At 43.5% G+C, this 23,239-nt stretch overlaps 1 protein-coding gene across 1 annotated transcript; it reads left to right on the forward strand.

Moving 5' to 3' along the window:
- Positions 1 to 2,059: 2,059 nt before the first annotated feature.
- LOC310903967 (uncharacterized protein) lies at positions 2,060 to 4,281 on the forward strand (the record flags this gene model as incomplete). Its single annotated transcript, XM_083848087.1, has 5 exons — positions 2,060 to 2,176; positions 3,418 to 3,510; positions 3,746 to 3,836; positions 4,177 to 4,217; positions 4,270 to 4,281. 5 exons carry the CDS (start codon positions 2,060 to 2,062, stop codon positions 4,279 to 4,281), a joined length of 354 nt encoding a protein of 117 aa, XP_083704213.1.
- Positions 4,282 to 23,239: the final 18,958 nt, after the last annotated feature.

The following is a 23,239-nucleotide window of genomic DNA, read 5'->3' on the forward strand; positions in this document are numbered from 1 at the left end:
GTCTTCAGGAGTGAGTAGCGGAGGTGGCAAAATGAGAAGGGAAAGAGGAATACACTATTTATCAAGAGCTGTACAAGAACAGGTAAGTGACTCTTAAATTAATTGCTGTCACTGAGCTTACTGAAGTAACTAGCTAAGTGTGTCAGTTTTATTGCATCATAGTAAATTATAACAATACCGCTTTATTTTTGCATTGTTTTTGTTTTCTTGTGGGTTTCAGAGCAGGCTCCAATTGATTTCCTGTGTTTGAATACCTGAACTTTGCTTATGTAATTTTGAAATTTTTAATTCTCTTACCTTGGAGATTCTTCAAACTATAACATTTCTCGTTAGCAATTGAATGAATGAGTCCTAAGAAGAGAAGTTTTGGTGAAGGTTTGTATAGTTTTTCTACAGGAATGATACTTGAAACGAGTGCCAAGTATAAAAAGAAAAAAAAAGCTTAATTTTTGGTTTCATATTTAAGTCATACAGAAAGATACAGGCCAAGAGTGTGAAAAAGAGTAGTAGAAGACAGCATTCTGCATGTCTGCTAACGATGACTCAGTTTTTGATACTCACCAAACTCATTGTGAGAGAGTTTTTTTCTCATTTTAATAGGAAAAATCTATTCCATAAAACTATGACCATGAATATTCAGATTATTTTTTCTTTTATTGGATGTTATATAAGCTGCCTGTAAGTTAATTTAAGTATTTACGTTAACATTAAGTATTTAATTAATATTAAGTTAATATTAAGTATTTAAGTTAATTTAAGTTTCAAATCATTAAATGGGACTTCCAGATGATGCAATATAAAGAAATCATAAACACTGTTGTTTATTCCTGTAATGCAAATAAAATAATGGTCCAAATATCAAAAGTTCCATAAACTTTTCAAATCAAAACTGTGAAACAGATGTAAGCTACAGGATGCACTGAATATCAGTAGTACCAACTTACATCCCTGCCTAGTCATTTCTAAGTAGATCATGATAGTACTGTACAAATTTCGGTCAGATTTTCTATGCCATTTAAAACATAACTCATCCAATCTTAGTAATCAAATAAAGTAAGTGGCAGGGATGAAAATTGAAGTTGTTAAGAGGCTGTTTTCTGATTTTTATATTTGCATCCTGATACATGGTATAGACTGTATTTACCAGAACACAATCTTCAGTGCTGCTAGTCTGACTTTCTTTGGTGCTTTTTGTGTTTAGTTTGGTTGTTGAACCTACCTGCTTCTTTAAACATTACCTTTTTCCACGTTCACTGCTGTAGTGACTTTAGAAACTTTGGCAGCTATCCCGCCTAATTTTGCAAGAGGAACACTTTCTCACTTGTCTTGAGAGTGTACTCTTAATTGAAGCCATGCGAGGGTAGTTAGAAAGGATGATGCTTCTCCAGAGCTTTGATGACTAAAGTATAGAAAAGAAAGAAAAAAAATGTGATCTGTGCGTCTCTGTTCCGCACAGGTTTTGAGTTAACTTTCAGTGTTCTTGCTGTACAGTTGTTGAATAGAGTATAATGTGGAAGCAGGCCTGCCATAAATTAAAATGACGTGGTAGACAGAGGTGGGGAGATCGGGATTTCTTCTGGAAACTTGCTTTCTCTTAATTTGTATGGATTTTTGTTCTATTTAATTTTGTTAATAAATTGGGTGGGATGGGGTGAGAAAGTAGTATGTCTTGTATAAGAAAAATTAAAATTTGCAACTTTAGGAAGTGGAGGAACCAGTGCTACCGAACATACCCCTACCCATCAGTGCTGCATCGCTGCCTCAGTTCAATTCTAGTTTCGTTGGTAGTAGCGCTGTCTCAGCGTCACCGAGCGCTGTTTCAACAGCAGCAATGAGCACGGCAACTCCAGCAGCTGCGACGGGCATGGCAAATCCATCAGAGGTGGAGGGCATGACAGATCCATCAGAGGTGGAGGGCATGACAGATCCATCGGAGGTGGAGGACTTGACAGATCTATCAGAGGAGGAGGTGGAGGACATGATTTATACAACGGCGACGTCGGGCATAACGTGTTCAACAGTGCCCTCAGGCTTGACATATCCAATAATGGCGGCGGGCATGCCATATCTGCTGATGACAAAGGACAAGGCAAAGTCAACAGCGGCAACGACAAGCGTGGCAAATTCAACGGAGGCGGCAGGCATGGCAGATGCAGCAGCGACGGCGGCGGGCAAGGTAAATCTTTATGCTATAAATAATGTTTACAATGAGTATACTGCTTTATTGCGAGTTGACTTTTTCTGTGGTGCTCATGAAACTAACAAATATTAGTTTCTACGCAGCTGAATGAATTGGGGTTGTATGCCAGTTTGGGGAAAAAGGCATAAATGTTTTGATTCTGCTTCTCTCAGTCTTAGAGCCTGCCAACTCCCATTTAACGTGATTGTATAACTGCTTCAAATGCTGTGGAAGTCTGCGGGGGAAGGGGGGTGTGGACTTTATGCCAAGTTATTTATAGTGGTTTTGGCAGGGGTAGAGTTAATTTTCTTCGTAGTAGATGATGCTGTGTTGCAGATTTGTGAGCAAAACAGTGTTGGTAAGGCACTGGTGTTTTAGCTGTTGCTGAGCAGTGCTTACACAGTGACAAGTCCTTTTCTGTGTCTCACGCTGCCCTGCCAGCGAGGAGGTCGGGGATGCACAAGAGGCTGGGAGGGCACTCAGCCAGGACAGCGGAGCCCAGAGGACCGAAGGGATATTCCACACCATTTAGCATCGTGCTCAGCAATAAATGCTGGGGGAAAGAAGGGGAAGGAGTGGGGAGTATGTACAGGGTTATGGCATTTGTCTTTCCAGGTAGCCATTACATGCGATGAGTCATTAATGCTACCTCAAATTTAACAACTTTACTTCTTTATTTCCAGTTCTTTTCCCTGTTCCATTTGGAGGGAGTGAGCGAGTGGCTGTGTGGTGCTTAGTTGCCTGCAATGGTTAAACCACAACTTTATTTAAGTTATTAAATTAGAGGTAACGTGGTCATATAAGCCTCACATAGAATGAGCCTAGGGTGCAATAATTGGCATATTATTGCAATAAAATAAACATTAATCTGTTCCAGAGTACTTGAAATATTTTTTGTACGGTTTGAAGTAGACAGCTGCTTTAACATGTTGAGGTGTTTGCTGAAGTTCTTGGAGTATCATTGGGCTGAGTTTGCCGTTCTTCAGCTTCCTGGCTTGCTTTTCCGTGCATTTAGACCTAAGTAGCATCTCCAGCTTTTCCTCTCAGTTTCTGGAATTTGGTTTTGAAGATATTGTCCTATACCCACTTGGAAACTTCCCTGTGTTTTATTATTACTTTTATCTGCAAAATAACTCAAACATCAGGTTTTTCGACGTCACTGCGGGACTTCTGTTGGGTAGTGAATTCAGGTAGTTGTTGCTCTTAAATATAAACCTTTAATTCTTTTGAAAATACAGATACAACCAACAAGTACTGTTAGCAGTCCTGAGTTTGCGTTTTCATCTCCAGTTGTGAAATCTACTGAGGCAGAAGTGCTACCTACGTCTTCTGTAAGTAAAATAATAAAGGAGCTTGACTTTTTTTCTTAGGCATTTAGTAGGCTGTTGCAGAACACTAAAGCAGAATCTGCCTTGATGGAGAAAAGTATGTAGGCTTCTGGCTTATAATTTGTCATTCAGCATGCGTGCTACAAATGTGAAGAGCAGCTTTCAGATTTGGTTTTGTGTGTGCATTCGATTGAAGTTCCTGTGGCTTGAGAATCTGAAAAACCTCTCTTGTTCATAGCAGATTGGGTTTACATTTAGTGTTCCCGTTGTAAAATCGGCAGAACTTTCTGGACCCAGTGGTACTCCAGTGACGCCCTTTCTTACCCTAGGTAACTGAAACTTTAGCACTTCAGATCTGAAGTGCTGATTTTCCTTTTTTTCTTTATTAAATCTTCAATCTGTCCTGTCTGCGCATGCTAGCAATTCCAGGCAGTGTTGGACTTCTGCAGTATTTTTCCAGTGACAGATCTGCTTTTATATTTTTTTTTTGTTTTGTTGCTTTTTGTTTTGCTTGTAATCATAAAGCATTGCAAAGTAAGTAGAATTTGTGAAGATTCTTATGTGAGAAGCATGAAAGCTGGAAATTCTTGTTTCTAACAAAAGTGAGTATAATCTGCTCTAACTAGGTCACATTGTGAAAGCTGTTTTTGTTTTCTTTTGTTTCAAAAGACACCACCACCTCAACCAACATCAACACACAGAAAGAGGAGGTCAAAGATTTTGCTGGTGGTCCCTTCACCACTGCCCACGTCTTAAAGGAAGGAAGCGTCTTAGACGTTCTAAAAAATCCTGGAGAGATAATGAACTCCTTTTAAAAAGATGCTGCAAAAAATACGCTAGCATTTTTTATTAAAAAAAAAACCAACACACGACTTATGGTTAATAGAGTATCTGCTATAAATATGAATGTAGGAGAGCATTACATTAAGCGCTGCGTTTGTTAGGGTGCATCTGCCCCCTTCTATTCTAAGTGGTGTTTGTTGCTGGAAGTAAAACTGCAAGATGAAAAGCAGATGGGTTGCATCTCCTTTACGTGTTAGGATGTAATTGTAAATGAGGTACTAAGAGAATTAGCCAGATAATCGGTGTTTCATTTTAAGTAAATACAATTTGTGGAATTGAAAAGGAAATGTTTGTAAAACTCAACACTCCTGTCCCACCTTCAGCCCAGGTGAAGAAAGAATAGGAAAGAGCTTCAGTTCCAAATACATGGCGAAAGCTGCGAATCTTTGGGCCTTAGCTTACAATGGCTCCTGTGGATTAAAATTTAAACTGCAAACAGAAGTGGAGTGTTTTACGTTAAAAACCCTTTTCTGAATTTTGTTTTTAAGCAATTGCAATTGTTTTCAACAGTTTCATAAAGTGTGTCTGTGGAAAAGATATCTTTTAAGAAAAAGGGCTTTATTGAATTTGATCTTTTCCCAAAAGTCTTCTTCTAACTTACATACTTGTTAAGAAGGCAGCACATTTCTCTGTTGGAAAGAGCTAAGTGAGAGAAAATACATTGTGCATTTTGTTTAAGGAAAGACCTCTGAGTGAAGTGACATTCACTTTCTTTATCGGTTTAAAAGAAGCAGAATCTAAATCCACATTGTTCAAAGACTTCATTTTTGACTAAAAAAAACCCAACAAACAAACCACAAAACAACTATGTTCAAGGTAGATTTACAAGCAACTTGAGCTGCTGTTTAAGATGCATTTCCTTTAGTCTTTCTGTATTAGTAGCTTGTCTTTCCTGTTAAAATTGCCACCTTTTAAATAAGGAGTTGTCCTGTGTCCGATGCATTTTGAAAAAGATTATAGAAAATTAGACAGTTGTTCAATTGTCTTGAGTTTTTATTATTTAATTAATATTCAGCATCTGTGGGAAAATACCGCATGGATTGCTGCTCCGAGTACAAACTTCTGTACAGTTACTGGAGTAGATTTGAGTCATCTGCTACGGAAGGAGGAGCTTTAGAAATTTGATTCGATTGGGCATCGCGTCTTAATCAAATTGTATTATTTCCATTCCACGTTGGACTGTCAGATTTCAGTCAGCTACTGTCTGTTTGTACTTGTATCGACCAGTGAAAATGTTGATTTAAAGCTTGCTTGGAAACAAAGAGTTAAATGAAGCTTTAACGAAATGTTCTGTTGTGACCCAGTGCAGCAGATGAAATTTCATCCGTTTAGATAAGATTTCTGGGGACTTCCTGTTGCGCTCGGTCTGAATGTCTAGTTGTAACCATTGGCACCTGAGTTGAAATTTTTGCCCTCTAGTAAAGTCACTTAGTTACATGTAGTGAGGTGCCGCGCTAACAGGAAGACTTTTTTTTCTTGCTTCCTAGACTTTGGATTGTTGAAAACACGCTCTTCTACGTCTGCACAACCTACAACAAGCACAGTGGTTTATACTAGGCCTGCAATAACAACTTTTTCTGCAGGTAAAGAGACTTCTAAACAAGCATCGTACTGGCAATCTGATACATGTGACCCTTTTCTGCAAAACAAAGACATAAAGGACAAATGTGTAACTTGTCAAGCTACTAAAGCGTCAACAGTTGAGAGTATGAAACAGACAGTAAGTTCAAGTCAATGCGACACCTCAAAGCCAGCAGCGCCCCCAGCAGGGATGCTGGGCTTTGGAGACAAATTCAAAACAGTACCTGGAACGTGGGATTGCGATACATGTCTTGTCCAAAACAAACTGGAAGCTACAAAATGTATAGCATGTGAGACACCAAAACCTGGAACGGGAGTAATGCCTGCTCTGACATGACCAGTGGTCACAGACAGCTCGGTGACAGTGACATCCTCCTCGAGCAGCACTGACACAACAGCCACTCTGGGCTTTGGAGACAAATTTAAGAAGGCGAAAGGCTCTTGGGACTGTGGAATATGCCTTGTACCAAATAAGACGGAAGATAACAAATGTGTAGCCTGTCAGTCTGAGAAACCAGGTATGGTCCTTTTTTTCCTGTTGTTTCCATCCTAGCCTCTGTGAATCTTGTACAGAATAAAAGTACGTTGCATATATGGAATATTTTAAGCAACACGATTCCCAGGTACGGTTGATGGGTTAGCGGCTGTCTGCAGGATTGGTTTACAGGCACTTCAGAGGTCTCAGCCCAGGTTCCAGCCTGTCGCATAAATTGAACTGATTGTGAAATGTATTAGTACGGAGCTGGATCAATGCAGATACCCCCGGCTTTGCAGCTGGTGAGGGAAGATGGCTGAAGTGGGTGACTTAATTTAAAAACAACATAGTGATTTTTCACTGGCGAAAATGAGAACTCCATAGAAAGAGTTAAAAATGACTGCGTTTTTCTCTTTCAAAAAATAAGTAAAAAAAATTACAGAATGTGTCCAAAATGCCTCTACTCACCGTTTGTATGTAATTGAGGGGAGATGTGAAGCCAGATTTCAAGACAGTGTAGTCTTAACTAGTCTTAAGCTAAAGCAGAGAGATGCCTATGAAGGTCAGTGGTAGGCTTCAAGAAAGCGAGTGACCCGCTGGGTAACTTCTTCAGGGCAGTACTGGGTTGTTTCCCATTGTGTGTGACCGTAATTGATTTTGAGCGTGGTTGTATTGTTTTTAAAATACGATTCTAATTCTAACTTTGACTCTAAATGTCATTTAACATGCCATTACATCGAAAAACACCTGTGCAAATATATCGTGGAAGAAACAAATTAAGATGGACTAGACCGGGCTTTTGTATTCATCCTGTGCGGTAAGACTGAAATTTCCTGAGGTAAGATAATGGATTTCAGACAGAGTTGATTCTCTTGGACTTCCAACCTCTGAGCGGTCAGTCGGCATCTTTGTCTGAGGCTCTTGCCATTGCAAGGAGGAATTTTGGAAATGAGGGGTTTACTGTGACCATGGTGCAGTGAATTGCACGGTTACGTTGCACTTGTCAGGAGGAAGAGCGATGCAAGTAATACTAGGATAAAAGTTTTCTGCGTGTGCTGTGGAAGGGAAGAGCCATTCTTGTCTTTCCGGTTTTGAATTTGAAGCGTTATCTTCTGCTTCTCTCTTAAAAGGCACCTTTTTTTTAAAAGGCACCTGTCAGGCCTCTTTATGGAGGTTACACTGTGGTCAACAGCAGCAGAAGCTTGTGTGCTGAACAGAGTTGTGTGTTGTTTGGAAGCTTTGAGTTCCACTCTGGTTTTTTTGTTTGTTTGTTTGTTTCTTTGTGGGTTTTTGGTGGCTTTTATTTTTTTCAGGGGCGGGGGGGGGAGTTGCGGAGTAGTTTTGAACATTTCTGTGGGATTTGACAAATCAAATTTAAAAGTTAATGCTCATTTTATAGTTCATGTTCAAACAGGATGGTTAACTGTCTTGTTTGTCTCACAGAGGGTCCAACACCTGTGACCAGTAGCAGTGCATCTGCATTTTCTGCTCCTTCTGGAGAATTTCTGGATTTAGACAAATTCAAGAAGCCTGAAGGAAGCTGGGATTGGGAGACCTGCTTGGTTCAAAACAAAGCAGAGGCCACGAAGTGTGTAGCCTGTGAAAGTGCAAAGCCAAGCACCAAAGCAGAGCTCAAAGGTAATCCTTAATGATTAAAACGAGGATGCATATTCTGTGATTTATTTTTTGGTTTGCTCTGATTTTTTTTATTTTCTTACCTGTTAAGCACAATTATTTTTTCCTTTGAGGTGTGGCAAAATTATTCGTTTTTCCTGTAGGAATATTGCCTAGATAACATCTGTTTCCACACTTTTCCCCAAGAATAAGTTTATCCTTTTTAGAGAAAAGCTTTCATTAATGACGTGCTTGTTCTTTACATGCCCTACACGTTGTTCATTTGGAGTTCAGACTAAAAACATGATCTTTCAAAGAAGTTCGTATACTTTTTAAAGCCAGGTGGTGGGCAGAAAACACAATTGTGAAAAGTTTTATGTAGAGAGGAAGCATGGGGTTTTCTTGTTTGTTTTACTGTTTGGTGGGTTGTTTTTTAAACAGTTTTGACTGGAAAGATCAGGACTAGAATGTAGTTCAAACCTTCATGTACTTCAGGTAAACAGAATATCTTTTGTCTTCACTTGTGCGCTTATGTCCATCAAGTAAGACCTCTGAAACCATACTAGAAAAAATCTGCGGGATTTGATATGTTCATGTACTAGAGCTTTAGAAAAAGTTTAATTCCTATATGCAGCATGTCTTCTGTCCTGGTTATTGATACGTACGCAATTAGTAGCAATCCCTTTTTTGATCTCAACACTAGGTTTAGACAAAAAATTGCGACACCTTAAGGAACCTGTCCTGCATCTCATACAAGCACAGAAGTTGCAGTGTCTCAATGCTAGCAGTACAGTTGGTGGTAAAATCTTTAGTAGGGTGAAATAGAGGCCTCACACTTTTCAGAGAAAAAAAGAGATGAGAGAGAGTATCTTATTCCCACGTACTTGCAACTATGCTGCAGAGTGTACTGCTGTTACTCTAGTGCTACAAAGGTCCAAAAATCACTGAACAGTTATTAGCCAGTTTTGTATTCCTTTAATTTGTTGAAAGACTGCAGTAGAGGATTGAAGTTTTTATTGAGGATCACTGTGTGGAAAAATTCTGATTGTTAAATGTCATTTGTATGACTTAAGAACCGCGTTTTGGAGTACAGAATTCAGTATTAATTCCAGAAGGGGTAAGGGGAAGGACATTAGCTAGTAATCCCGAACAAAAGCAGTGTATAGAGCTATACTGATTTTAATCGCAGTATTCTTACAGTTGGTCTGTTACTGAACAGATATGTTTTGGGGAGATATGGTGGCCAGGGAGGCGTGTGTGTTTGTGTGCTTCCTCTTCTAGTTAAGGTTCTGGGGTTTGGTTTTGTCAGGAAAATTCGATGAGGCACCTTGTGTAAAAGGAAATGTTAACCAGCATTTTTCAACACGGTGTAGTCCCTTAAAAGTGTCATAGATGAAAAGAGGCCATAACCGCTGGGGGAAAAAGTTAGTGGGAAACTGAGAGCAGGATCACATTCAGTAGTGAGAGAGCAGCAGCCTAGGGAAAGCTGATGAATGACTGTAACAGATAGTTCTATTTTAAGTGTAAAACAACACTCAGTACTTTATAATGGTGGTCTTACCAGAGGGTTCTTCTCCATGGCTCCTAAAAGCACGTCTTGAAGGCATTCGAGTGCAGTGAACTTAAGCTGTAAGAGTTGGGCTGGTAAGCTTGGCCTGATTTGAAGCTGTAGGCACGGGGCTATAATTTCTGAACAGGCTACAAAAGAAACTGTACCACTGTGCTTTTCAGTGCTCCGTTTAGCAAAGCCATCAAATTGTTGCAGGCAATTGATGTTGTTCTTCTAAGAGCACCTGAAAGATATTTTTGTTTGAAGAGTTCAGAGGTACCGGTTAATACTGGTTCAGATAATTACAGCCAGCTCTTGGTGTTTGTGACCAATAAAGTTTGTGGCTCCAAAAGGAGTGGGTTAGTGCTAACTGATTAACTGCTGTATATGCAGAAATATGGAATCTGATTACTTACGCAGAGAGCACTTAAAATGTATTGTTTTGCTGGCTCTCAGTGAGTTGCATCTTAATGCTACCAAGGAATAAGCTTTTTGCTTCTGGCCCAAGTGTTTTAATTTGGTGAAAGCCTTTTCTGTGCACGTGCACATGCCAGAGAGGTTGCTTAAGTAATAGAAGCTATAGTAGCTGCTATCTTCTGTTTTTTGTAGAAGACAGAAACTGAATTCGTTAGCTTTGTAACTGTTATGCATACTAGAATTGGTTTTCTCCCTTTTGAAAATAGTAGAGGGTATGCCTATGTCAGATTTGGTGAGCAAGGTGATCAGATGAGGGCACTGCAAGACTGCCAGAACGCACCAGGTCTGGGGGGAAAAGGAATCCGGCTGAGCATAGGAATTTCTAAAAGGTAACCAAGGAGTTGTGCATTGATACAGTTATTCTAAATAATCAGATTCTTGTAGCTCTGCCTTTGGAAAGTCTGTGGCCCTTGCTGTAGTGGCTGCACACAGGATGCAGTCTACAAAACCAGAAATGCAGAAGTCCTATGTTTTGACTCCCTGGATTCATCAACCTGCTTCAGGATGGCTGGGGGAATCCAACTGTTAAGTCTAGCCAGACAGCGCAACTTGGGCTTAGCTGCCATTGTAACCAGCCTTGTTTCTCAACAGTAGCAAAGCTGAATGCATTGGTAAATATTTTCAGGTTTGGGCCTGCATAAGGTAGAAGGGACAACAAGTGGTTTTATATGCTAGGGAGTTCTTGTTCTTAGAGCTTTCCCTCTAGTTTGAGAGAAGCACATAACTAGTTTTATAGTGGGTTGAAAGGAAAGAAGTGGGGGGGAAAAATGGGAACGCAGGGGGAAAGCCAAAGGCGTTATTACTAGAACAGGTTTAGAATGCTATTCTTTGCTTTTCATGAGCTTAGGGCAATGGGGAGTTTAAAGCTTAGCACTTCCTGAGAGGGTTTCTTACTCTACCGGCTCAGTTCTATCACTTATTTAAGGCAATTCAGGTCTCTGAACGGTTAAAGAATTGATACCAAATTTGATGAACTTTGATTCAGGATACTGACAAAACAGGACTTCATATAAACAATTTCAGTATGTTCATGAGGTTAGCTTGTGTGTTCTGTTAAATAGTAAAAAATGACACTTCTGTTTCTGTTTACCTAGCATAATTCTGCAAATGTTGCCTCCTTCTGCTTTAGAATGGAAATGCTCTTCTCCAAGAGAGCACTGTCCAAACTTCTTTGCCAAAATTTTTTGATTAAATTAATATTGTTTTATTTTGAAAACAAGAATAAGCCACAAACATGTTTTCTTGCTTCGGCTATCCAGAAGAACGTCAACAGTATTTTCAGATTTTCCTTCCCTACACAACTGTATGTAGGAAGAGTGCAGTTGGAAGCAGAAGACCTAAGATGATGTATCTTCTGTTTGTTTACTACAGTAACAAGACAATGGATTACCTCTTTATTAGAACTTGTGTAGCTTTGCAGTATTGAAACAAATGTAGGTATTAAAATACACATCAGTAATACGTTTCTGAATGGCTGAGTACCGTGCTCTCTTAGCATTGAAATACCCAGCCATTGGATTAGTTTGTCCCTCATGTTTGCTGAGTTTGGAAGCTATTTCAGAATGCCTTCAGCTTGTATTCTTCCCCAAAAGCATAGAACTCACTTCTCTGCATCCCCAATTCAAGTGAGAGAAACTGGGCACTGCAGACACAGGAGGTCTGCCTGTACAGAATCAGTGAAGACAAGTCTAAACAGCGGATTTTTTTGAATATGCAGCTGGGTTATCTGAATGTTCTTTATGCAGTGTACCTCAGTTTTAGTACAGATAGCACTTGTCTTGGTTCTTGTCATTAGTCTGAAGCTGCCCCTGAGAAAATCTTGAAAGGGAAAGTAGTGAAAGCTAATCAGCTGGCCCTTTCTTCTTAAGAACCAGTGTATTTTGTAATTCTCCCACTAATAATAAGGCGTCACGCTGGAGAATCGCGATTGTGTTGTTAAGCAAGACTGACTTCACCTGAGCGGTATAGTTGGCAGCTGTTGAATGTTTAATGGACTTTAAACAAACAAAAAAACTGAGCAGGTGGAGGTAGACATGGCAAACTGACAGGCAGCGTCAGATGCTTCTTTGAAATGGATAATCTGACTCCATTTACTTCTTTCTGGAAATAAGATCTAGTAATTAACCAAACAAAAGATAGAAGGGTTAAGACTGCATCTTTAAAGCAGCTGTGCTTGATAAATGTCTCTGGTCTTAAATCAATCTTTAGCAAAGCACAGAGACTTAGCAGCAGCTTGCTTATGCCAACGCTAAAAATACTTGATGTGTACAGGTAACCATGTCAAGGCTCTGGAGTTAATCCATGAGAACAATTCCTTCTGGTATTGGCAAAGGTGAGGATGCTTGCTTCTATAGAAATGAGGTTTTGAGCTGTGACTTAAGCTGTCACTTAGGTGACTGTTTAGGAAAGCTTCCTTTTAAGCTTTGAAGTATGTAAGCTGACAAATTGTTTAAGTTCAGAACTGGGTTTACAGTCTCTTGTTCTCTGACTGTATGCAACTTCTCATGTTTCAGACTGAAAGCAGAATTGCAGCGGTACCAGTCATACAACTATAATGATTATTGCCAAGATTACCAGAACTACTACTCGCAGAGGAGTTACGATGCTTACGCTGACTACAACTACAGCTCCTATGCTCCCTATGACAGCATGCAAGCTGTTGGAGACTGCTCTTTAGGAGATTCTTTAATGGCTCCAGCTGTTTTTGAGGTAAAGATAGTGCACGCTTGCTGTAAAGAAAATATTTCACAGATAATACGTTGTACAGATTTGTGCGAATCAGCAAAAAGAATCCGAAGTTGAAAACATGCTTTCTGCTTAGTGTGAAGTTAAAAGAGCAGATTCCATTCAGAGGTGTTTGTATTTAAGTGCTTAAATAGTAAATCCATAGAATTAGTGATTTATACACCATTATTTGTTCACGCATACCAAAGAATGGTTTTGACAGCATAATTGCGTACGCTTCTTCTGTTCCTGTTCTTCTGATTTGCTTTGCTTAAAGCAAATTAAACAGTTGTTGTAAGTGGTCTTATCGTGGTCAATGTATTAGTTGTGACCTCCGGAGGTCCCTTCCAACCTGTACTGTAATATTGGCTTTCTTCTAAAAATAAGTAGATAAAATGCCATCTATCCTTGTAGTTGTAGGAAGAAGGAATGGGTTGAGACTGCAGCACTTTGAATCTGTGATGCTTTCTGAAATGAGTTATGATTAAACTTAGCCTTTTCTGTCTTTCAGGAATCTTCAGTTATGACTGCAATCGGTGATGACCTAATTACTGACGGTAATAAGGGTTCTATCATTGTCACTTGAGTTTAGCCATCCTTGTGCCTTTTAACAATACAAGCCAACCTCTACTGGATGAAGAACATCTTGAAAATTCAGCTGAGGTCAAACCTCTGTGGGGTTGATCTGCAATCAGCTGGGGTTTTAAAGCTGATACAGCATACACTGACCGCATCAAGTAAAACGGGACACTGTCAATGCTTCGCAGCAGGTTTCTTGTACCTGTGCCTTCATTCCCATTTGAAAATGGTCTAATACAGAATTTTGTTCTTTGTATTGGTTCCGCTAAACAGATTTTATATTAGAAACTCAGTAATATGCAAAAGCTTTGTTCTCCACCCTGAGGTAAAAGCTTATGTTGCAGATTCCAAAAGGAGGATTCAGCTTGCACTTACAAATACGGTACAAAACATATTTGTGTCCTGGAAGGTTTGCAAAGTTCCTCACGTGGAGGCATTTTGTGTTAGTGTTTAGAAACTATCCTATGTAACGTGTATTGCCGTAGAAGTGAATTAAATGACTCTTGGGAGGGTTTCATGGCTGATTATCCGTAAACGTTATCTTTACTATCTTAAACATTGTCTTTGTCTTTATCTTGAAAGACAGTTCTAGTCCCAGCCTTCTAATATACAAATTCCCAAAAGTTGGAGTTGTGAGGCTCAAAATTTTAGAGGACTAAATACCTCACTAAAATTAGTAGATCTAATAGCTTATTACACTTAGCTTAAAATACATTTTATTAGCCATTTCACGTGAAGTTTTTTTGTGCGCATGCCTCAGATTTGATACTTGGACTTACCAGGCTTTTATTTTCAGATCCACAGCTCTACTTGGATGTTGATGAAATGAACAGACAATTCACGGAGACAAGCGAAGAACTCTACGATTCACTCATGAATTGTCACTGGCAACCTCTGGATACGGTCACTTCTGAAATCCCCTCTGCTATTTAAGTGTCTTCTAGAGCATGACCGTTAGGACCAAAGTGCTAAAACTACATTTCTTCTACATTATTCTAGCTCATAAGTTTTAAAGCACAATGATAGGTTGGGTTTTTTTTGCTATGCTTTTGACAGTTTCTGTAATCTTTTTGTTCATCACTCCCTTCTTGGAGCATCATGAAGTCATGTAAATATTCGAGAAATGTAAAGAGGTAAATGGGGTCTAAAGATAGACTTGCCTGTGTAAATAAAAAATTTGTTTCTGCAAACCTGCCAGCAAGGGATTTTACTTGTACCTGTGTGCAGCACGTTCTCTTCCGGCTTATGGAATTTAACAAGGTAGTAAGGGTATTTCATCTGTCTTTATTTTTATATGGGCATTAGGACACAAGCAAAATCTAGCTTTCCCTTGTTTTCCTGGTTCCTTAGGTAAGCGACAAGCCAAGCCTTTCATGTGCTTGCTTAGACTGGAAGTATGTATGGGAGACACTCACAGGCCTTGCTATGGAAACACCTGTGCCCACTTTTTCCTGCAGGCTGCTGGCTCTAACTGTACTACTGATACATGCTAGGTCAGCTAAAATCGGCTTATAAATAGGGTATGTTAAGCATATGGAAGTGTAGACTTCAACTGCCATAGCTACAAACATCCCGTGGAATGAGGATGATGTCTGCTGGCACTCTCTGCATCAGCATTCAGTTTTCCCTTGCCCTTCTTACTGTTAGACTTCTCAGCTGACGCTTTACAGCGAAGAAATTGCTACAACATAATCCGTGTTCTTAAACCTAAAAAAAAAAAATCTTGGAGAAAACAACTTGCTGGTTTTCCCTCCTTGCTGGCAAGGAGAAAAATAGTCCACCAGGAACAACAAAAAAATCCTAGTAACAGCTCCTTAAGTTATACCCTCTGCTACCCTCTCTGATTGCTCTGGTCTTCCTTCATTCGTGGTAATGAAGTTTTTAAAGCTCTGGTAGAAGGATGACAGTACTCAAGTCAAAGGAGATGAGAGCCATGAGGAAAGCTTTGCTTTAAGCTAGAGCAGTCTTGCGAGTTGCTGCCTTTATGCTGTTCTTATCTTGAAGGGTACAGAGTCTTTTCCAGTCATAGGGACTCCATAACCCTATGAGTATGGAGAAATAGTTGCTAATTAACAGTGTGTATAATAAGTAAGTGAGGCTGGAAACAAAAGAATATTCCTCCAAGAAAAAAAAGGAAGCAGAAATTACTGTACTTAATAGCTGGGGAAGCTGTTAAAGCTAGTTGACACAGTTCTGGTACTGCCGTGTGTGTTTTGGGGGCAACATAAACCATAATTGCTGTGATGGCAGGTAAGAATCCAATTCTTTTTTATGGCTTAGTGTAGTCAGTGAAAGCAGTGGTCCTAAGCTGCATGCTGTTCTTAAATGTAATGCAAATTCTCTTTTGTGACTCCTCAGTACTTCCAGGTTGCTTGTAGCTGATCACCAGCAACTGCTTCTGTTAGCTATTAGCTGTTGGGTTTTTGCTAGGAATACTTTCAGTCCTGAATTGAAATGATGACATCCTGAAACAGAAGAGGCTCTTGGAGTATTGTAGGAAGCACATTCTTCCTGGTTCTAGTGCAGGTGTAGACGTAGGAGGAGACAGAAGGCAAAGAACCTCACATAGGTGGAGGGGGTGAGGTGGCATCACAGTTAGAGCTGTTGCAGTTAACTCTTCCCAAAGCATGAAAGCAACGTGGCTGGGAACAGGGATTTGTTGGGTTGCTTCTTTGTGTGAGCCAGGGAGTCTTTTGAGGGGCAGATTAATAAGAATATGACACAAGGTAGAGGTGGAATAGATGAAGCAAAGAATCTGGGTGGGAAAAGGGTTGCTTGTACGTGTCTATGGAATTGTTTCAGGGGACTGAGCTGGGGCAAATTCAAGATAATAGATGCAGCCTCCTTGACTTTGGATGGCAGTGCTGAAGCTTCAAAACCTTACAAGGTTTGATGCCACTTCAATTGTAGTGCATAGCTGTGGTACTTGAGCTCAGAAGTGCAAACTGCACAGGATTTTTTTATCTATTTTCTTCAACGTGAGCAGCAAAACATCTTCCAGGAATGTGCCTGGGTGCTACGCTGCTTTGACACGGCTTGCTTTGCATCACCAAACACAGTAGTTAGGTTGCATCGAGTACTTTGTGGAAACATTCATTGTGTTGTCACCCAGAAATGGGATGCTACAGATATGTGTTGGCCCGGCAGTATCAGTGCTGGTTTTTGGCCTTTGAGAGGTTGGTCCATAACATGTGACCTGTGTAACGAGAGGCCCACATAGATTGGTGACTTCATTAAGTCTGATGCTGTGGTGGTGTGTGACCCAAGGCCCTGAACGTCAGAAAATCAGGCTGTGGCCACCTATTTTATGCAGACTTTGCCTATTAACAAGGTCTCTACACTGTACGTTAGAGACGTGCGCCTCCTTTTCCGGACTAGATAGCGAAAATACCAGTTTTGTAGTTCAGTGAATGAGATTGGTTGGGCTGTTTGTTCTCCAGAGCTGAAAAATGTTGGGAGTGTATTCTCTTGGAGTCCACAGAAATGAAAATGATGAGAGGAAGAGAACGTTGGTTGCAGCCCGCGTGCTGCTGTTATAAAGGAGTTCTCTGATGTCTTTTTCCCTCTGCTGAGACTTATCAGCCTATCGTCCTTTCCTGTTAGGAGCGCATACCTGGCTTGGGATGGTGTGCGCAGGGCAGATTCTTTACCGTAAGAGCACAGTGAATGCCAGACTTCTTCCTGTACTGCCGTGTTAACCGTGAGTCACAAATTCAGGAAGCAGTGATTGCATCGGAACTGCTAGAATGCTTTGCGGAGTCTTTTTACTGGGTAAACTTCACAGCTGCAGTTACAACTTCCAGCCTGTGTTAGCTGAACACATCGTACTGGTGCCCGCCATCAGTTTGACAAAGATGGGATTGCAGTAGGAACTTGCTTTTTTCCTTCTTTTTAATTAAACAAGTCTTTGAAGCAACTTTTCCAACACCGCCATACTTCACTTCTTCCAGTTATTTTCTGTTTTACTTAGCTGAAATGTTTTTTTTTCTTCCAAGCTTGAGGAAGTTTTCTACAAGAATGTCCCGTAATGATTTCATAAACTCTTTTCGTTGTACCTAGCTGCAACAGAGAGTGCTTTTATTCAAAAACCTGCTGGTTTTCTCTTCCAAGAAGCAGTGGGGTTTTTCCTATCTCTTCACTGATGGGAAAGGCTGTAGGACAGTAGCTTGAGGGGCTACTAATGCTGTCATCAGTGAGCCGGGAAAAGGCAGGAGTCCGAAACGGGTAAAAAGTACTTAAAAGGATACCAAAAGAGTAAACGGTACTTAAGCCGTGGATGTTTCTTTTTGCAGGGATGCTCTGGACCAACCGCTTCTTTCTAGCGCTACCTCAAAGTAACTTGCAGATAGAACTCACAGGGAAGGTTGATCAAATGGTGATGATCGCTGTCATTCTGCTGGACACGCAGATACTTGCCTTTCGTTTTGGCTCATTTTTAATACCAATTAACTTCAGTGCCTCGCGTTAATAGACACCGTTTGACTGCATCGGCAAATGTTTCTGAGTCGTGAGTGTCGTTAAAGGCCTGTCACCTGTTGTGGTTTAACCCGGCTGGCAGCTAAACACCACACAGCCGTTCGCTCACCCTCCCCCCTCCCTCTCTGGGATGGGGGAGAGAAACGGGAAAGTGAAGCCGGTGAGTTGAGATAAAGACAGTTTATTAAGACAGGAATATAATAATAACAATAATAGTAATAATAGTGATAATGGTAATAGTATTAATAATAATAATGTGTAAGAAAACAAGTGATGCACAACGCAATTGCTCACCACCCGCTGACCGATGCCCAGCCTATCCCCTAGCAGCCGGCCCCCCACCCCAGCCAGCCACCCCTATGTATTGTTTAGCATGACGCCAGATGGTATGGAATACCCCTTTGGCCAGTTTGGGTCAGCTGTCCTGGGTCTGTCCCCTCCCAGCTCCTGCTGCACCCCCAGCCTGCTCGCTGGCAGGACAGAGCGAGAAGCCGAAAAGTCCTTGGCCTGGTGTAAACACTGCTCTGCAACAATTAAAACATCAGCATGTTATCAGCGCTCTTCTCATCCTAATCCAAAACATAGCACCCTACCAGCTACTATGAGGGAAAATTAACTCTGTCCTAACTGGAACCAGGACAAACTGCTTCAGCACTTTTGATCTTTTACAAACTCAGCTAAATTATTTAAGTTCTACTTTGGGCACCGTGTTCCTTCATCAGCCAGGATTTTGTGGATAGAGTTGAGTCTTCTTATCACGCGAGGCCAATAAAACAACTGAGTAATTTAAACCTTTGTGGCTGCTCCCACCCCCAACACTTTCCCATTCCCATGACGACTTCTCATCCCCCAAATGACTTCTCACCCCCAGGTCTCACTCGGGGACCCACCACCCGCAGCCGCTCCCCATCAGGAGCAGACATCCCCAAACCAATTGGCGACGCGGGCAGCGGCAGAGGGCTGCGTTCAGCCCCCACCCCCCCCACCCCCCCCCGCTGACCGATGCAGGAAATAAGTGCAGGCAGAGGCTTTGCAGGGTGGAACAGTTTGTAATTTATTCCCGGGGTAATTAATTGTGGCTGCCACCCCCAGCCCGTCCCCAGGTGAGGCCCGGCCGCCTGCTCAGGCGGGGGGCCCGGCCTGCCGGCCCGTGCGGTCTCCGGCCCCCGGCTCCTCCTGCCTGACCCTATGCAGCCAGGACGTGTCCCCGACGTCGTCGTCCTGCTGGGACCTTGGCAGTCTGCGCCCCACCTGCCCCGCGTGCCAGGAGAAGCTCCTGACGAGCTCTCCTGCCATGGAGGGGCTGCGCTCCCTGCGCCGGGGCGAGACGCTGCGGGAGCGGTAGCTGGAGGGGCTCGTCTGGCGCTGCTGCTGCTGCTGCCGCTGCCCCAGCCGTGCGTTGCGCTGGAACCTCCTGCGTGGTCGTCGGGCCAGGCGCACGATGCCAATGATGTGCCCGCGGCACAGCGGGCAGGTGTCTCTTTCGGCAGCCCAGACGTGGACACACTCCAGGCAGAAGATGTGCCTGCAGGGGTCGATGCGAGCCGCGCTGGACATGCGCTCCAAACAGATGGGGCACGTCTCCTCCTCGGGGGCCTCCTCTGGCTGCCGCCGTGGCCGCCAGCTCATGATGCCTGTGGCCGCCGCAACGTGGAGCTGGTTTTCGTCTGGGGGAGGCTGCCCTGGTGCCAGGCACTTAGCAGCAGCCTGGGGTCTTCAGCACCCCCCGGGTCGCCGGCAGGACCTCGATGCCTTGCGTGTCGCTGTCTGGATCTCGACGCTTGGCGTGACACCAGCAGGACTACTGCAGATAGGAGCAGGAAGAAAACATTGCAGCAGCAAAGAGACATCAGCTTTCTAGGTTCAACCAATTGTCTAGAGTACTGTAGCGGTAACTGTTCTGTGTATGGATTGCAGACATTGCCGTTAGAATGGCAAATCTGCTTGTGGTAGGTTATACATGGCAAGACCGCGCTTAGGACAGATGAGGCAGATAGATGTCTATAGATTTGAGAACAAATCTCAAATCTCGGGGTGCCCATCAAGCACTGACTTGATGGGAGTCTCACGTATTTGAACGTATTTGAAGTGACACTTTATTCTTGATACCTTAGGGCCCACTCCTTGGCCCACTCTTGGGTTCGGTCTCTTCCGAGATGGCTTTTCTTAATTAGCCTAATACCGCTCTCCTTGCTTGGCTTCTGTCAGCATGGAGCAGCCATCTCACATCAGCATTTTCTCGCAACAGTCAGGTGATCTCTGTCAGTGCTGCCAACAGGGGCACCCCGAGACCCTGGTGATGTCACCCTATTGCCTCACAAGAGGTGGCTGGCTATAAATGCCCTGAGCGGCGCGCCTGCGGCCAGTCCAGCTGGCGGTATCGAAAGCTCGAGGTCCTAAGGCTGGAAGGAAAGAGAGAGGCGGAGGTGTGCCGAGAGGCACACGCGAAGCCATTGCTGTTGCACCCGAGCCATCGAGGTCCTTCGGTAATGTTCTCAAATCTATAGACATCTATCTGCCTCATCTGTCCTAAGCGCGGTCTTGCCATGTATAACCTACCACAAGCAGATTTGCCATTCTAACGGCAATGTCTGCAATCCATACACAGAACAGTTACCGCTACAGTACTCTAGACAATTGGTTGAACCTAGAAAGCTGATGTCTCTTTGCTGCTGCAATGTTTTCTTCCTGCTCCTATCTGCAGTAGTCCTGCTGGTGTCACGCCAAGCGTCGAGATCCAGACAGCGACACGCAAGGCATCGAGGTCCTGCCGGCGACCCGGGGGGTGCTGAAGACCCCAGGCTGCTGCTAAGTGCCTGGCACCAGGGCAGCCTCCCCCAGACGAAAACCAGCTCCACGTTGCGGCGGCCACAGGCATCATGAGCTGGCGGCCACGGCGGCAGCCAGAGGAGGCCCCCGAGGAGGAGACGTGCCCCATCTGTTTGGAGCGCATGTCCAGCGCGGCTCGCATCGACCCCTGCAGGCACATCTTCTGCCTGGAGTGTGTCCACGTCTGGGCTGCCGAAAGAGACACCTGCCCGCTGTGCCGCGGGCACATCATTGGCATCGTGCGCCTGGCCCGACGACCACGCAGGAGGTTCCAGCGCAACGCACGGCTGGGGCAGCGGCAGCAGCAGCAGCAGCGCCAGACGAGCCCCTCCAGCTACCGCTCCCGCAGCGTCTCGCCCCGGCGCAGGGAGCGCAGCCCCTCCATGGCAGGAGAGCTCGTCAGGAGCTTCTCCTGGCACGCGGGGCAGGTGGGGCGCAGACTGCCAAGGTCCCAGCAGGACGACGACGTCGGGGACACGTCCTGGCTGCATAGGGTCAGGCAGGAGGAGCCGGGGGCCGGAGACCGCACGGGCCGGCAGGCCGGGCCCCCCGCCTGAGCAGGCGGCCGGGCCTCACCTGGGGACGGGCTGGGGGTGGCAGCCACAATTAATTACCCCGGGAATAAATTACAAACTGTTCCACCCTGCAAAGCCTCTGCCTGCACTTATTTCCTGCATCGGTCAGCGGGGGGGGGTGGGGGGGGTGGGGGCTGAACGCAGCCCTCTGCCGCTGCCCGCGTCGCCAATTGGTTTGGGGATGTCTGCTCCTGATGGGGAGCGGCTGCGGGTGGTGGGTCCCCGAGTGAGACCTGGGGGTGAGAAGTCATTTGGGGGATGAGAAGTCGTCATGGGAATGGGAAAGTGTTGGGGGTGGGAGCAGCCACAAAGGTTTAAATTACTCAGTTGTTTTATTGGCCTCGCGTGATAAGAAGACTCAACTCTATCCACAAAATCCTGGCTGATGAAGGAACACGGTGCCCAAAGTAGAACTTAAATAATTTAGCTGAGTTTGTAAAAGATCAAAAGTGCTGAAGCAGTTTGTCCTGGTTCCAGTTAGGACAGAGTTAATTTTCCCTCATAGTAGCTGGTAGGGTGCTATGTTTTGGATTAGGATGAGAAGAGCGCTGATAACATGCTGATGTTTTAATTGTTGCAGAGCAGTGTTTACACCAGGCCAAGGACTTTTCGGCTTCTCGCTCTGTCCTGCCAGCGAGCAGGCTGGGGGTGCAGCAGGAGCTGGGAGGGGACAGACCCAGGACAGCTGACCCAAACTGGCCAAAGGGGTATTCCATACCATCTGGCGTCATGCTAAACAATACATAGGGGTGGCTGGCTGGGGTGGGGGGCCGGCTGCTAGGGGATAGGCTGGGCATCGGTCAGCGGGTGGTGAGCAATTGCATTGTGCATCACTTGTTTTCTTACACATTATTATTATTAATACTATTACCATTATCACTATTATTACTATTATTGTTATTATTATATTCCTGTCTTAATAAACTGTCTTTATCTCAACTCACCGGCTTCACTTTCCCGTTTCTCTCCCCCATCCCAGAGAGGGAGGGGGGAGGGTGAGCGAACGGCTGTGTGGTGTTTAGCTGCCAGCCGGGTTAAACCACAACAGGTGACAGGCCTTTAACGACACTCACGACTCAGAAACATTTGCCGATGCAGTCAAACGGTGTCTATTAACGCGAGGCACTGAAGTTAATTGGTATTAAAAATGAGCCAAAACGAAAGGCAAGTATCTGCGTGTCCAGCAGAATGACAGCGATCATCACCATTTGATCAACCTTCCCTGTGAGTTCTATCTGCAAGTTACTTTGAGGTAGCGCTAGAAAGAAGCGGTTGGTCCAGAGCATCCCTGCAAAAAGAAACATCCACGGCTTAAGTACCGTTTACTCTTTTGGTATCCTTTTAAGTACTTTTTACCCGTTTCGGACTCCTGCCTTTTCCCGGCTCACTGATGACAGCATTAGTAGCCCCTCAAGCTACTGTCCTACAGCCTTTCCCATCAGTGAAGAGATAGGAAAAACCCCACTACTTCTTGGAAAAGAAAACCAGCAGGTTTTTGAATAAAAGCACTCTCTGTTGCAGCTAGGTACAACGAAAAGAGTTTATGAAATCATTACGGGACATTCTTGTAGAAAACTTCCTCAAGCTTGGAAGAAAAAAAAACATTTCAGCTAAGTAAAACAGAAAATAACTGGAAGAAGTGAAGTATGGCGGTGTTGGAAAAGTTGCTTCAAAGACTTGTTTAATTAAAAAGAAGGAAAAAAGCAAGTTCCTACTGCAATCCCATCTTTGTCAAACTGATGGCGGGCACCAGTACGATGTGTTCAGCTAACACAGGCTGGAAGTTGTAACTGCAGCTGTGAAGTTTACCCAGTAAAAAGACTCCGCAAAGCATTCTAGCAGTTCCGATGCAATCACTGCTTCCTGAATTTGTGACTCACGGTTAACACGGCAGTACAGGAAGAAGTCTGGCATTCACTGTGCTCTTACGGTAAAGAATCTGCCCTGCGCACACCATCCCAAGCCAGGTATGCGCTCCTAACAGGAAAGGACGATAGGCTGATAAGTCTC

This window comes from Anser anser, assembly GCF_964211835.1.
Source record: "Anser anser genome assembly, chromosome: 9".
NCBI classification, from domain to species: Eukaryota; Metazoa; Chordata; class Aves; order Anseriformes; family Anatidae; genus Anser; species Anser anser.